At 47.7% G+C, this 15,372-nt stretch overlaps 1 protein-coding gene across 1 annotated transcript in view; it reads right to left on the bottom strand.

Moving 5' to 3' along the window:
• Window positions 1-14,641, bottom strand: part of ANOS1 (anosmin 1) — a 148,382-nt gene extending 133,741 nt beyond the window's left edge. The window contains exon 1 of the mRNA XM_045537960.1: window positions 14,332-14,641. Coding sequence (XP_045393916.1) covers window positions 14,332-14,538 — 207 coding nt within the window. The 5' untranslated portion in view covers window positions 14,539-14,641. The remainder of the gene's footprint in view (window positions 1-14,331) is intronic.
• Between the last annotated feature and the right edge of the window lie 731 nt (window positions 14,642-15,372).

Raw genomic sequence — 15,372 nt, 5'->3', positions numbered from 1 at the left:
TCCTGTAGGTATCTATTTGAATAGTAAAGCAAAACCTTGATAACCCGCTTTGATAATCACATACAGGCTGGGAGATGCAAGACTTAGTCTAGTTGTACTCTATTTATAGTAGGAAAAGTCTAAACAGGAAAAAGAAATTATTACAAATACACGTTTTCCCCATTCTGATTGATTTTGTATCATATTTTTGTCACATTGTTTTCTTGTGATATATGCTTTTTCATTATGCTAATGTATGTGTTATTTATTAAAGAGTGCAGAATAATTCATCCAACTAAAATAGAGCACCTCATAGTCTATTATGTCCTGACTTATATGATATTCTAACCCATTCATCATGATTCCAGGCTATTTTAATATAAACTTCAAAAGATAGCATATTTTAATGAGGGACCACTTGAGGAAACATGATTAATTAAATGTGATGCATGAGAAAAGAATGTGATGCATGAGAAAAGAGCAATCACCCCAAGAAAAAACCTTGCTTTGCAAAAAGGAAAAAAAAAATTTGTTCCAAGAAAAATATGTTAACGTCAGAATTATAAGCACCCAGCATCTGGGAAGTCAGATATGTTTTCATAATTGCATAGATGATCTGGAATTAAATGACTTTTTCTCCTTACATAATATTTATCCAGGATTTCAAATTTCAATTTAAATTCTCCTTAATCTACTCTCATGCATCATATGGGAATAGGAAATCTTTAAGTGGCAAAAGCACGCATACGAGACCTGAATTTCTTGCGCTACCTATAGAACTGAACTCTTTTAAACAAACTTGAGAAAGGAAGTTTTTTAAATAAAAAATTTGAGGTTTTAAATTACCTTTTTATTCAGGAGGAGAGGGTCTCAGACCAGATCATGAAGCAGTGAGGCTGCAGGGGTGCACAATATTTATTTTTGAATCCAAGGACCTTAAGCACCAGGCACTCACCCTGTGCCTACATCATGCTAGCAACAGCCAGTCTTCGGCAGAGCGAACCATGCGGCTCTGTTCTAAGTAAACTGTATGGCGTCACAGTACCACCCTATGAAGCGGCACTGCCATCGAAGCTGATGCAGAGGGCAGTGAAATGGTCTGCGAGAAAGGTCAGAGACAAAAGTCTTCATAAGGGAAAAGCAGCTTGCTTGCAAAGGAGTTCCAAGGGAATGAGACTTTAGGACCAGATCATCAAAAGAAATAACAAGCATATGTATTTAAAGGAAAAGTTGCAGCACAACCAGATTTATAGGAGTCTGTTCATGGGTGAAAAGGATCAGTTTCCTTAGACGATTATGTTCAATGCCCTGACCTATCTTCAGAATCAGCACAGAGATACAGTCATTTTCACCTGGGAGAGAGCATCTTATTGGAGCTGTTCAAAGTCCCATTTATTTTGAAGATGAAAATGTGACAGGGTAACCCTGTCCTTTTGTGGTTATCTCAGGGCACAACCCTTTTCCTCTAACTATAAATGGTGATGTCCACGGCTCTCCATAAGGGAGAAAGTTCACAGGGTCAGTTTTGCTTCCTGAGTTACTCACACGAGCGATCCCACGGTTGGAACGGGACAGAACCAGGTGGGGGCACCAGAGTGTGTGCTCTGGGGTGCCATCCTCTGTGGCCGCCCACCTCTGAGTGTGTGCCACTCAGTGCCAAAACTGACTATGTGCATCTCCCATGATGCCCTAACACCAGGCTGAGAACCTCAAGAACGGAAGAGTGTGGCTTGATCTTCTCGCGATGCCAGTGCTTACAGCCTGAGCCTGCACAGCCACTTGGTGCTTCAGTTTTGTCACGACTGGGGGTGGGAGGGGTGACACTGGCATCCAGTGGCTGTCTAGCCAAGGATGCTGCTAAACCATCTAAATGCACAGGACAGCCCCCCACCCCACAACCAATCATCTGGTCCAAAATGTCAATCAATAGTGCCACAGTTGAGAAAGTCTGAACCAGATACACACGGATGCAGGCACTTACATGGAAATGAAATTCTAGCCCTAATTTCATAAGGTTGTTTAAAAAAGGAACCTCCTCCTGTTTTTCAAATTGTGCAGTAATAAATGGATCTAGAGTATGCAAGCCTTGCCCTATTAAAAATAGTTTTAAAGTATTGCACAAAGCCATGGTTCCTGGCTGATAGAAAGATGAAAATTCAAATGGATGTCTGTCTGAATTTGGTTTCACCTCTAAATGTTTGGTTTCCTATGGTGATCAGGATATTTAACTAGTCAATATAGTCTGTCCAGATTTTTTTTAAAAATTTCTTTGCAGCTGTGAGGACATTAGCTCATAACTCCGGATACAAAAATGTGGAAACAACAAAAACAACAAAAAGATGTTCTCTGCTTTCTTTTAGACTGTGGCCCAAAGGGGGAAAAAAAGGAAAAGGTTCCCAGATGTAGGCCATCTCTGGAATGATCAGTAACTGGGTTTGGCTGTGCTGCTTTCAAAATGGTCCAGCCAAACATCAAAATAACAAGAGAAGGAGACGGAGGGACCGGGAGAGCGGGACAGAGAAGAGAGAGACAATGCATTTCTATTCAAAGACATGATGGGCACACCCATCAAACCTCTGCTGAGAGCCTGCTTTATCCAAAGAACAAAGAGAGATCCGTGGGGTATACATGTTAGATTTTAAAGGCAAAGTTCTATTTCCAAACAGCTTTAATAGACCAAAACACGGAAGGGGAAATGGGAACAAAGTGCCCACCTTCAAACAATACCTATTTTTAATGGCGGACACCACCCTAGGGGACTTCTCTGTGCTTCCTCGCCACAGTCAAAATAAAAGAACCTCATTTGGCAAAATATTTTCACAGCAATTGGCCTCCTATTTTCTTCTCAGTCCTCATGAAAGGAATCAATCACTTCTGCAAACACTCGGCATTCTTGTTGTCCACAGACTTAGTTTCAACTCTAGAGGGCAGGTCCCAATGCTGTGATGTCGTCTGTCATCCTGCCTTCATTAGGTCTTCCACATGGCAGGACTGCCGGATGGGGACAGGTGACCCCACATGCCTGGTTGCCATTGCACCTCTGCACGGAAGGGTGGTCCTCTGCCCCTGTTCCTATGCTGAGCAAAACTCTGTTCATTGTGGGGAAATGCTCGATAAGCAAGGGATAGGACATCAGGCAGCAGGGACAGAGATCAGTAGCTGGCCCTGAAGAACAGGTGAGAATCTCAGCACCTGCACAGAAATTGCACAGAGATTTCCAGGAAAAAGTTTCCACATTGCCAAATGTGGGGGTTATTATCATCATTACCATTCTCTCGTGATGGGAAAGGGTCTTGCTGTCTGCATTCTGTGCGAGTCTGCTCATCTGCCGGAAAGGATGCTCACAGCCTGCAGGGCAAGGCTGGTTTGTGTATTTGGTTTGTTAGAACAGCACCTGTCCAGGGGAACCTGTCCTGTCCCAAATACCTCTCAGACTTTTAGGTTTACAAGTTCTTGTTGGCTTTCTCTCGGGTTTACACAGGGTAACAAAGAGTATGCATTTCAAAAGAGTATTTTACTTCCAATAGTGTAGATATTTAAAGACACGAGCTGGGATATTTGTATATATCGAGAAAGGGCTATCTCTTGCAATTATGCATTATTAGAGAATTAAACAAGAGCTAATAAACTTTCGTTGAATGACCCACTTACAGTAACCCAGCAGGTGCAGGGTGAATAGGTGAAATCACCTTTCATGGGAAAAGTTTATTTTTGTTTGCATTGAGACTTTCTCAGTTGTTTTAGTCTTTCTTTTAGAGAACTGGTCAATTAAGAATGTAACCCACATAGTTTATCTTTAGAGAGGCATCTCATTTGCTTCGGGGAGAAGGAGGAATACCAAAAATAATATGATATATTCCAAACACATGAATTATTAATGCATCAGAATCTGACAGCAAATTGAAAAAAGGTGTGAACTGAAAACAAAAAAACAGGGAGAAAACATCTCTAAATGTCATAAGCAAATGAATTCCCATCAGTTCTCTCATCCCAAGCACTAGCAGGATTAATGACATTCTTGGAAGGTGATGGATTACTTTGCAAGATTAATGTGTTTTGTTTTATTAAATAGACTCTGTTTTGTTTTCATTTCTGAACTTATGAAATTGTCACTTCTCCGGATAGAAACAGAAATTAGCTATGAAATTTAAAATGTAATCAGTGATAATAATACAAAATAGAAGCAGGAAAAAGTAGTTTTGTTCTTTTAAGGTGATTTGAGATCACGTGCATTCAAATTAGGAAAACACGCTCGCCTAAAATGAAAATTCCATACATTATGTGGTGACAGGTATCTGCCTTATCTTTCAGAGACAGAAGGTAATATGAAAGACAGTTATATATTTCTAAGTTCACTAAAAAAATATTATTTTCTCAAGTTGGCAGGATGTTAATAACTTAAAGGGCAAAAATCATATTAAATGACAAAAGTAACAATTTAAAACAAAAGAGTAAACAGAATGAGAATTAAGAGCTTTATTTAATCCTCTTATTGGGGTATTGTTTCTCAGATTCCCCTGAGGATAGGTTTTAACACTTTGGGGATTACAGAGCCCCAATTCTTCATTCACATTTTGTTTTCATGTGCAGCCTTGAGAATTTTCCAAATTCTTCCTTTCTCAGAATTCCCCATTTCCCAACCTTCATATTTTACAGAGATGCTGGAAAGAATCACAAAGTGTAAACACACACACACCCAAAACTCAAACAAGAGGAAAGAAAGCGAAGTTGTCAGGCACACTGAGCTGGTGGAAAGAACTGTCACATACACACATGCTACAATTACCACTTGCAAATCCTCCAAGCATGTCCCACCACATACATGGCAGCCAGGAATGGGCACACAGAGATGTTTGTTATGAACAGACAGCAAACATCCCCTGTGATGTCAAGGAGTCCAGCTGCAGGTGGGACATTTCTGCAAGGATCTCAATGAAACTTTGCTATTTCATTAAGACACACGGAAATTTGGGTGGGGCTAAACCAAAGCAATCTATAAAAGGAAAAAAATATTCTTCATCTGAGAAATATCAACACCCATGATAATGTGTTAAACAATTACATATAAGGATTAAAAGACGATTCGTGGTTATAATAGTTTCTTTCTTCGCTCCAACAACCTGTTGCAGCAATTTGCTTAAATGTCTTTCCTTTCTCCAGTAGGAAATAATTCCTCCTGAAGGCAGGAAGTACATCTCCCTGTGCTGGGTCCTCCCAACTAAGAGACCTGAAGGGTAACTGGGTTTGACAGATTCTGATTGGCTGGAAGGATCTGGGTGGACGCGAGCGTGCACAGGGGATGGTGCTAATGGACTGATAGTTTTCAAGCCTTTTTTTATGACACCAGCAAACTTTCAACTGTCCATACCTGTGCCACTCTGTGATGTAAAGCTGCCCCCAAGAGCCAATGAGAGAGCGAGAAGGGTAGCACTATTTACCCTGCAACTTCACGATTCTCAGTCACATCACGGCTCATAGTTCTACTTTTCCTCTCACTGTTAACATGCTGAGAAGTGCAGTCATTCAGTGTAAATACTTGGGAATGTGACAATTAGGGCTTGAGTTTCTGCTGTGAAGCCTTGGCTACCTCACTTTCAGACCTTCCAGTTTTCTTATCTGTAGAAGAAAAACAACAGTCTGACCTGGCAGAGTTGTTGTAAATCGATATTTTACAATGAAACGGCACTGTCAACTCTGAAACATTACGGAATGCAATGCTAAACACCCTCTATCCCGTGGCTCAGTCATTCAGAAGCGTGTCTAACTTTGGGTCCACCCTCACTAATTCCCAAATGGGGTCCGACTATATGCCAAGGCAGGAGCCCTCCCCCTCGTCCCCCATATTATATCCATCTGGGGCTCTTTCTTAGGGGGCTGCCAAGGATCCTAGAGCTGACAGTCAACCAGATTAGCAAGAACAGGAAGAGTAACTACACACATGCCCTAAGCATGATGGCCTGGGCACACTTGTCACCTGTCCTGCAGAACAAACGACTTGAGCTTTGTATAGGTCACTCTCTCACTAACAAATTCCCACAGCCTTGTTGAGCTGAGAGGCTAATGCCGTATCTTGTCCATCAGGCCACTGTCCCCAAAGGACAGACCACATTGTTGTAAGACGCTACATTTTTACTCAAGTTGTTGCAGGTTGGAATAACTCAGCTTTCGAGGTTTGCTCAAGTATCATCTTCCCTGAGACACTTTCCCCAAAAGGGTGAGCCTCCTCCTCTGAGATTTCATACAAAAAAATCTTAGCACTCACTTTTGGACTAAAGATGTCTGTTTTACAAACACCTCTTAGCCCCAACTAGACCGTAAGTTCCTCAGCGACAGGGGTTTTCCTGTCTCAGTGTTGCAACTGCAGCAATCCATTGAAATGGGCTTGAAGTAAACGGAAGTGCTTAAACTGGTGCTTTTTTTAAATGGGGGAAAACCTCCAGCACTTAGTCTCTGGTTTACATTAGAATGAGCCAGAAACACTTCTTTCTTATTTGTTTCTGTGTGATTTTTACTTATTGGCTATCAGGGATAACTCCTTTCATCCAACCCTCTCTACCATCGGTGAGAATGTCTCCCCTTACCTCTTTGAAACCATGTGTGAAACTTTTCAGGAATGCAGAAGAAATTTCAGGTCGTGGAAGATGCAGCTCCTTGGTTGCATACTGAGTTAATCCAATGCTGTGGCTACCTACTTGGTCATGTGTGCCTTCCTCCTAGGCCTGCCAGGGAGGACTATGGTTAGATGATACGGCCTCTCTCCTGGTCTGCTGTCTGTCTACCGTACAACTATTTCAAGCTTGCCTGGATAGTAAATATTTTCACATTTCACTGAACTCTGGACAATGATATATTGGTTTCAAGAAATCAAATCTTTAGATATAAACTAAATTCAATAAAATGTTCTGAATCTAAGTGTTTCTTTATAAAAAGTGAGGTCTTTTTAAATTTGTATACACTCTCAAGCTTTTTTTTTAAATTTTTTTAGACAGAGTCTCGATCTGTTGCCCAGGCTGGAGTGCCATGGTGTCAGCCTAGCTCACTGCAACCTCAAACTCCTGGCTCAAGTGATCCTCCTGCCTCAGCCTCCTGAGTAGCTGGGACTACAGGCACACACCACCATGCCTGGTGAATTTTTTTTTCCTATTTTTAGTTGTCCAGCTAATTTCTTTCTATTTTTAGTGGAGACGTGGGTCTCACTCTTGCTGAGACTGGTTTTGAATTCCTGACCTCAAGCAATCCTCCTGCCTTGGACTCCCAGAATGCTAAGATTACAGGCACAAGCCACCATGCACAGCCTCAAGATTTGTTTTTGAAGGATAGTAGAAGTCTGAGCTGCGAGTTGTGAAAGCTAGGTTCTATTTTCACTTCTTCTACCTACTAACTGTATGTGCTTGAGCAAGTCATTGCTATAAGCATTAAGTCGCCTAATCTGAAAACACAAAAGTGTTGAATTGGATCAGGTGTCTGTGAAGGTAGACGTCTTAGATTGAGTTTCCTAGAAGCAGAGGTTGGAATGGGGTTTCATGGACATGTGCTATAATGGGAGGGAAGCTCTCAGTGGAAGAGAAAGTGGAGGAAGCAGGAGAAGGGAAGGGAGGGACCAAAGAAGAGACGTGATTTCAGCTGAAGACCTGGGTGAGTTTGAACCATGCAATGCTTTGGAGCATCAATTACACTGCAGAGTTGATTCCAGCAGGGGGCTGACCTCCTATCTCCCCTTAGCAGAGAGCCAACTGCCCGGGATCACCCACATTAAGGCAGGAGGACACAGGGCCATGCTGGCAAGATGGCGCCCATCCGCCAAAGGTTAGTCCCTTAAAGGAAGCAGCTGTAAGCTATTAGCAGCTGATACAGGAGCTGTGGGTAGAACGGGGGGCGGGGGGGGGAGGAGACAGGAGGTCACCAACTGCACCTCCCGGAGAAGGCATTGGTGTCTATGACCTATTTTCAAATATTTCAGAAAATCCAAAAGAAATGATACATTTTCCTAAGATGGTGGTGCAAAGATAACTAAAATGTCATGAGTATTAGTTTTATCAATCCGCTCTGTTCATGTGGGCAACCTCCTGCAGATATGAAGCTTGAAAGAGTTATGGCTATGTTTGATTAATGTCAAGGAAAAACTAGGTCATACTTAATAAATGCCATATGTTGATAGACAACATGCTTTCAAAATATGGAGCCCAGTGTAAGTTAAACAGAAATATTGAAAGGTGGCCGGCTTCAGAGCCCTGACGGTCTATGAGTTTAGATGCTGTGCACAGAAAGTATGCGATCCAATAATCTACACAAGGCATTGCAATGAGGCATTTTCAGTTTCCTCTGGTCCTGTTCCATAAATAAAATGCCTTTTGACAATATGGATATGCTTTACTGATTGCTGTTCCAAACCCTCACCCTCAAAATTGTATGACAGTCAAATCTCTGGAAAGCAACGCCAAGTTCTACATAGGAACTTCTCCATTTCTGACAACACAAGCAATGCCCACTAACACTTTCACACGTTGTTCTTCCTTAACTCCAACATGTTATATGCACTCACTGAAACATACAGGTAGAGTATAGCATGAAATCTGGTGACTTCGTTTCAAATAAATATAATTATCTCCAAATTTATGATTAAGTTTTTTAAAGTGGGAACACTTGCACCAACAATACTAACTTTTTAATGTAAGTATACGAACACATACATGTGCATATATCATACCATATATATGCAGATTTATACACGCATATATTAATATATTTAATATGGTACATGAAAAAATGAACAAGTTAATAAGTACGTTTTCTACTGTGTTTTTAAAACGGTCTATTGTGGTCACGATAAGGTAGACTTTCATATCATGTTCGAGGAGAAACTCTGTATTAAAAAACACAAAACTTTGCAATTAGGAGTGTAATGTTTCATTTGGGTCAAATTCAGAACTTCTTAGAAACACAGCCAGAGATGCAGCGACACAGACCAGGAAACACGGGGACCGAACTTGATCACATCCTTCCTCTCCTGGCAACTCCACGTGCCCTGCCCTCCTGGCATATAAGGTAAAACTCACTACAGGGCAAACTGACACATGGGGCTGGGTACATGCACCACAGAACCCTCTGAGATCTGTGAGCCTGGGGCTGATTTGTAGCTGCTCCGTTTTTGATGGGCTAATTGTTTGTTTACTTTTCCTCAGAGGAGAGGCCACGGTCCTCTAAGTAAAATGAGCTAATCGCCAGCTTCATTCTGCTTTTTGCCAAAACAAACAGCTTCCAATTACTGCTAGGAAAAGCCTCTGTGCTCTAATCACCTACCTCAGAGAGCCTATCAGTGGTACTTTATAGGGTGAACAATGTCCCATTAAGCAAGAATCTCTTAACACTAATAAAATTCTAGAACCCTAGGGCTAAGGCTGCCACGACCTGCTACTTATCTTCCAACAGGACACACACACACCCCTCCTCTCTTGCATACCGACTACTATTTTTCCTCAAACCCTATTCTCTTGAGCCTACTTTGAGAAAACAGGCAGAGAATGAGCAAGTCCCAGGCCTGCTACGACTAGCTGAGGCACGTCGCGGCCAGGTCCCCTTCTCTGCCCGCTGCTGGACTGAGGCATTGTACTCTGGCCTGGCGCAAGTTCTCAAGAAGTTGAGCCAGACACCTCCCCATCCTATGGCTAGCTGCTCCCACCTGCAGTACATGGGCACCCCCAAGCTTATTGCAGCCTCCTCATGGATGAGCTTCAAGACACCACCATGCCCCACCAGACCCTCCCTGCACCCACAGCCAGGTCCTTGCACGGGGCAGAGCTGGCAGCTATCATGTGAGGGGAGGTAGGGAAGAGGAGGCAGGTGGGGGCTGGGGTGCCAGGGGATGGGGGAACAGGGAGCAAGAACCTGTCCTGGAGAGGTGAGGGGGAGGTGGGAGGCAGGATCACTCATCAGCCGAGGCTCCACGCCTCCAGTGAGTGTATGAGTGTCCCACCCAACGCTCACACATGTCCCATCCAACTCTCACATGCAAAACTCAAACTCAAAGAATTCCAGTATGGCGACTGCAGAGCCTGAAACCCCAAGCGCAGGTCCTCCTCTGAGCACGGAGTCACACATCCATAGAGCTGACCCTGGTGCATGTGTTTTGTGTAGCAACGGTGCAGGACCTTGCAAGGTTTAAGCCTCCTTAGCGTTGTGGTTCTTCATCCAGCCATCTGTAGTGTTAAAGGGTATGATGCTGACTTATGCTCGCTTGGACAGAAACTGCTCTACTCCTTCCTGTGTTCTCAAGTGTCACCAGAAGACGAAAGAAGGAGGAAAGGAGGGAGAATGTGCCTGAGTTAAGCCCGGTCTCTTTTTAGGTGAATCTCGTTTAACCGGAGAGGAAATTCATGCCACATGCTAGTTGAGCCATTCCTAGGGGACACTCCCCACTAGGCACACCCCAAAGCCTTCTCTGCCTCCTCCCAACATCCCTGAGTCTGGTGTTTTGGTCCCTTCTGGCCTCTTGAGGATCCCTCCAGGGATAAAATGCTCTGATATTTGCATGTAAGACGGGCACTGCACAATATAAACGTAAAGAGTAAATGTCATACTAATCGTTTAATATTTAAATTTTCCTTTGAGAACAATATAGAAAAGTAAACTGAAAACATCATGACAAGTCAAGAGAGACAGGCCACCGAAGAAAAGGAAAAGTTTTATATTTTAGTTCCTACAACAATCACTTTTTGTGTGCTATTTAAGAGGCTTCATGTTATTATATGTCACCAGGCCCTGAAAATTACGTAGTCAGTCCTCAAGTAAATTGACCAACTGACCAATAAAATCCTAAAATTAGAAACAAAGCCCCAAACTGGAAGCCACCGTCGCTGGTGTTGTGTGGCTGACTGACCTTCTCAGGACCTCTTTCTCTTATCTATGGTGAGAGGATAAGAACAGTACCTGCCTCCTATGGGTGCTGTGGGGATTAAACGAGACAATACCTGTACAGTGGCTGGAAGACTGTCTGGTACTTAGCAATCTTCTGGGCAGAGTTGGCGCCTTTATTACCATCACTTGTGTCACTCCCAACACGTTTTAGTCCTGATTTCACCTTCCAGGGCAGGTACTTATCTCCCACTCGTCATAGGAGGGGTGACATCCAGGAAGGTGGGCTGATCCACCCAAGCTACCCACCCACAGGCAGCCGGGCCTGGATGCAGAACGGAACTGCCTGGCTCCAAAGCCCCCCTCGTGGCCCCATACCCTACAACTCAGAGCTCCTCTTCATTCTGCTAGTTAAAAGAAAAAAAAAAAAAAAAAAGGATATCCTCCCCAATCACCTCAATGGCAAGATTTTAACCACCCACACAGGTATATAATATTCAAGAACTTGAAATGGCCACACACCAAATGCCCTGTACAAAGCATCGCAGAGCTGGATACCAATATTTTGGGAGGCACTAACATTCACTGTTTCTTTTCATGAATGAAGGGCCGCATTCAGTAGCACGTTGATGGGGTTCAGAACTCATCTTCCTTTCAGTATGATGTTCTAAGCTCTTCCAGGTCTGGGCAGTGTCAGGCAATTCAGGTATCCCCTGGCCCCACTCTCAACCCCTTGAATCAGTATTGAGTCCCTGGTGTGCACATCCACCTGCAGGGCTGGGCAGGGTAGGGCAGTGGGGAGACCCAGGGTGGAGATGATCAGATTCCAGCCTCCTCTGCAGGTCACTGCCCACGAGGGCTCCGAGTCACCACTTATACCTTGAGTGCATAGGTGGGGTTCTTCCGTGCAAAGGCCTGGCAGCTTTCACACCACTCCAGGGTCCACACACCTGGCTGGCATCCAGGCTGCAGGTGAGGCCAGCCTTCTCTGACCCTTAAAAAGAGGCCTGGAGTTGAGGAAGGAAGATGGGAAGGGGCACCTGCTTCACAAGCAGCCTTCTGTGTGGGCTCACTTATGGGCCTCGAAAGCGGAGTGACCTTGACAGAATGGGCCCTTCCCAAGACTTCCTCTAGACCTTCACAGACAAATTAATAAATACCACACGCAGTGTCATGAGTTGGCAGCAAACTGATTCCTCCATGGTCTTTCTAATTATTATTATTTTAAAGGCAGGAGGTGGGGGACGGGGATGCTTGAGCTTTTATGAGGAGAGGATGTTTCTGTCTTTTCAGACCTTGAGAAAGCTTAATCCCTGCAATTTGGATAAATCAGGTAGGCATTATCAGGTTAGGGTTAAACCTCCCAGAGTGGCTTTGCAATTGATTACAAACACAGCAGTTATGAAGCCTAACTGAGTAATTTGCAACTTGTTTCACCCCCAGCTAATTAAAATGTAATTGGGATTGTCTGGCAATGTGCATTCTGTCAGCAGTTTTTCTTCGGAAGAGAAATCATGCCAGAGACCACAAAAAAAGCCTTTCACGGGAATTGGCTTGATCTAAACTGCTTCTTTAGATGCTGAAACTGTAAGACAAATAAATTACAGCAACTGACAATTCAATAAAAAGAAAAAAGAAGAGGGGGAAAAAATGATACTCTTCCTCCCCGGCATGGACTGTACTGTTTTGTTTTGTTTTCTGTTGTTCAAACAATAGTGTAGCACCTTCTCAGGAGAGTGGCTTTCAGGGTACGGTGGGCGGTTTTGATGCCAGGTGCCTGGGAACCGCCCCCCCCTCCTGGATCTCTCTCCAGGATGTCCAGGTAATTTCACCGCAGGAGGTGAGCGCTCAGGATTTTCCTGTCCCTGAAGTTCCAGGAGGACCGCAGAGCTTGTCGGTTCTGAAACCCACAAGGAACCTGCAGCCGTGGGGACTACATGTGGCCCTCTGGATCCTGAAGTGCAGCCTTTTGACGGAATCCAAACTTCACAGCATACAGAGATTTATTGTGTGAAGTTTGGATTCCGTCGAGGGGCAGCACTCGGAGATCTGGAGGGCCCCATGTGGCCTTGAGGCTCCACGTTCCCCTCGCCCGGCGACGTTGCTTCTTTGACTTAGGGACGAACGAAACTACGCACTACACACACGCCAACCGAACCAGCTGGTGCGATCTCTGAAGATCCCAACTTTGAGCTCTCCTTGTGCGACTCACTCGTTAGCTCACCCGCCAGGAAGAACATTCCCAAGGGCTGCGGAGAATCACCCCAAACTTCACCGTCCCTAACCTCGCCTGCTCCGGCAGCTCAATTCCCTGGGCCCTTCGGGAGCCCCCCATTGCCCGGCCTGGCGAGGGGGGCGCCCAGTTTGTTCCTGACCAGAAGGCTCGGCTCCCGACCCCAGCCCAGCCAGGGAGCCCTGCGTCTCCGTGCACCTCCGCACTTTTCCCTGGGGCAAGAAGTTGGGAAATGGAACAGGTGGGTACCTAAGGATAGAGGCGAGAAGGAGAGGCAGAGGATGGCGGCAGAGCAGAGAAATAAGGAGCCTCAGTGGATGGTCTCAGAGCTAGCGTGCTCGACGGGGCTGGGGAAGGCAGCGGCGGGACCCGCGCCGCTGAGTCCGGGAGCTGCTCCCGCGCGCCCACCGGGACCCGGAGTCTCCGCGCAAGTCGCCACCGTGCAGGGTCCCAGCAATTCACAGGCGCCAAGCGTGCCACTCCCTGAGCCTCCTACGCGCACGCACACGCTCCTCCACCCTCATGCCGAAAGAACCCACCGGGTTGGGGGAGACCCCGGGACTAGTCCCCGGAGCATCCAAACACGGCCCCGCTAAATCTCCAAACCCCTGCATTTGTTCCCTTACGCTCTGCGCTAGTCTTGAGCAAGACGTTGAATCTTTGGGACTCCAAATGAGGCGCTCATCCCGCCCCCGCCCCCCAACCCACACATACACAAATCCTGGAACACACGACTTGGCCCAAGTGCCCTGGCTGGGGGATCCAAGGGTGGGCAGTGAGCTCCAGGCCCCCCGCATGTGCAAGCCAGAGCTCAAAAGAGACAAGTGTCGGCCCGCCGGCACCTGCGGGGCTGGGGCACGTCGCGCGGGTCCCCGGGCGCCGCCGGGCGCACCGCCCCGACTCGGTCCCAGCGCCGGCGGCTCCGAGAGCCCCGGAGCGCCTGGGAGTTTGCGGGACTCGCCCCGGCCGGGAGTGTCGCGCGCTCTAGTCCTGGGAAACTAACAAACCCACAGCCCCACCCTCGACACCCACAAAACTGCTCTCCCTCCCCGAGGAAATCGCCTGTCGTTTTCCTCTGGGAAGAAGGGGTGAGCTGGGGAAGATGCTGAGGCTTCTTGTTCGGCGAGCCGGGAGGAGGCTGCAAAGGGCTGGAGCGCCCCGGCTGTAAAACCCACGCCGAGGGAAAGCGGGGATCCGCCCGCGGAGCCGGGCGAGAACTTCGGGCGCCGCGGCGCGGGAGGGAACGGGCGGGCGGGCGCCCCGCGTACCTGGAAGTGCTGGAAGAAGGCGGAGATGCGCGTGATCTGCAGGCTCAGGCACCTGGAGGCGCAGCGGGCGCGCTGGACGCTCCCGGCAGACAGCGACTCGTCCAGCCGCCGCGCCGCAGCCGCGCCGGGGCCGGCGGCCAGGCAGCCCCCGGAGGCCGCCAGCCACAGGCAGAGGGTCAGGGCCGCGCCGGGCGCCCGGGGCACCATGGCTGCGGGTCGCGGGCGCAGGCGCCGGGCGCTGGCCGAGGCTCCCAGCTCCGCGCCGGAGCCGCACTGCTGGGGACCTCGCGGCCGCCGCAACTCCGCCGGAAAGTTCAATCATTCGACTCCGGCCGCAGCCCGCCCCGCCGACCTCCCTCCCCGCTCTCCCCCGAGGGGTGGGGTGAGGGTGACAGGAGGCCGCGCCATTGGCTGGGAGCAGCGTGAGTGACAGGGGGGCCGGGCGCGGGGCCAGTGGGCAGGTCCGCCCCGCCGCGCGCCCCGGCGCTCGGGGGAGGGCGACGCCGAGCGGTCCCCGGCGCGGCGCGGGTCTCCGGGGGGTAGGACTCCCGGGCGGGCGCCCCCGCGGTCCGCAGCAACAGCTTCCCGGCCCTGCAGCCCTCCCCTCCGTCCAGGTGGGCGGCAGGTGCGAGCAGGCCCAGGCCAGCGAGGAGAGGAGAGGTGCTCTCTCGGGAAGAGGGAGGCGGGCCTCGGGACCCCCGGGGGCGTCGGGACTGCCTGAGCAATGACCCAGCGCCCCAAAGTTGTCTGCTGCCTCCCCAGTTTCTACCCTGGGCCCAGGCTTTTCTCATATCTGAGCGTCCCTTTGCCCAAGTACGGGAAGACACGTGAGAAACTGAAACAGACGTGTAAGACGAGAGGGGATGAGCAGGGGCGTGGGTACTCGCGGGACAGCGCCCCTAACACGGTTTCCTCCTCCTGCCCACCTCCGTGTCTTCTCTCCTTCCCTCAGCTCCCTCCCGTCCTCCCCATTCCTTCATCCCCTCCTCTCTTCCTCCTCCCTTCTTCTGCTTTCTCTCCCTTCCTTTCCTCATTATTATG

This window comes from Lemur catta, chromosome X, assembly GCF_020740605.2.
Source record: "Lemur catta isolate mLemCat1 chromosome X, mLemCat1.pri, whole genome shotgun sequence".
NCBI classification, from domain to species: domain Eukaryota; kingdom Metazoa; phylum Chordata; class Mammalia; order Primates; family Lemuridae; genus Lemur; species Lemur catta.
This window is presented reverse-complemented; position numbering and strand designations above follow the sequence as displayed.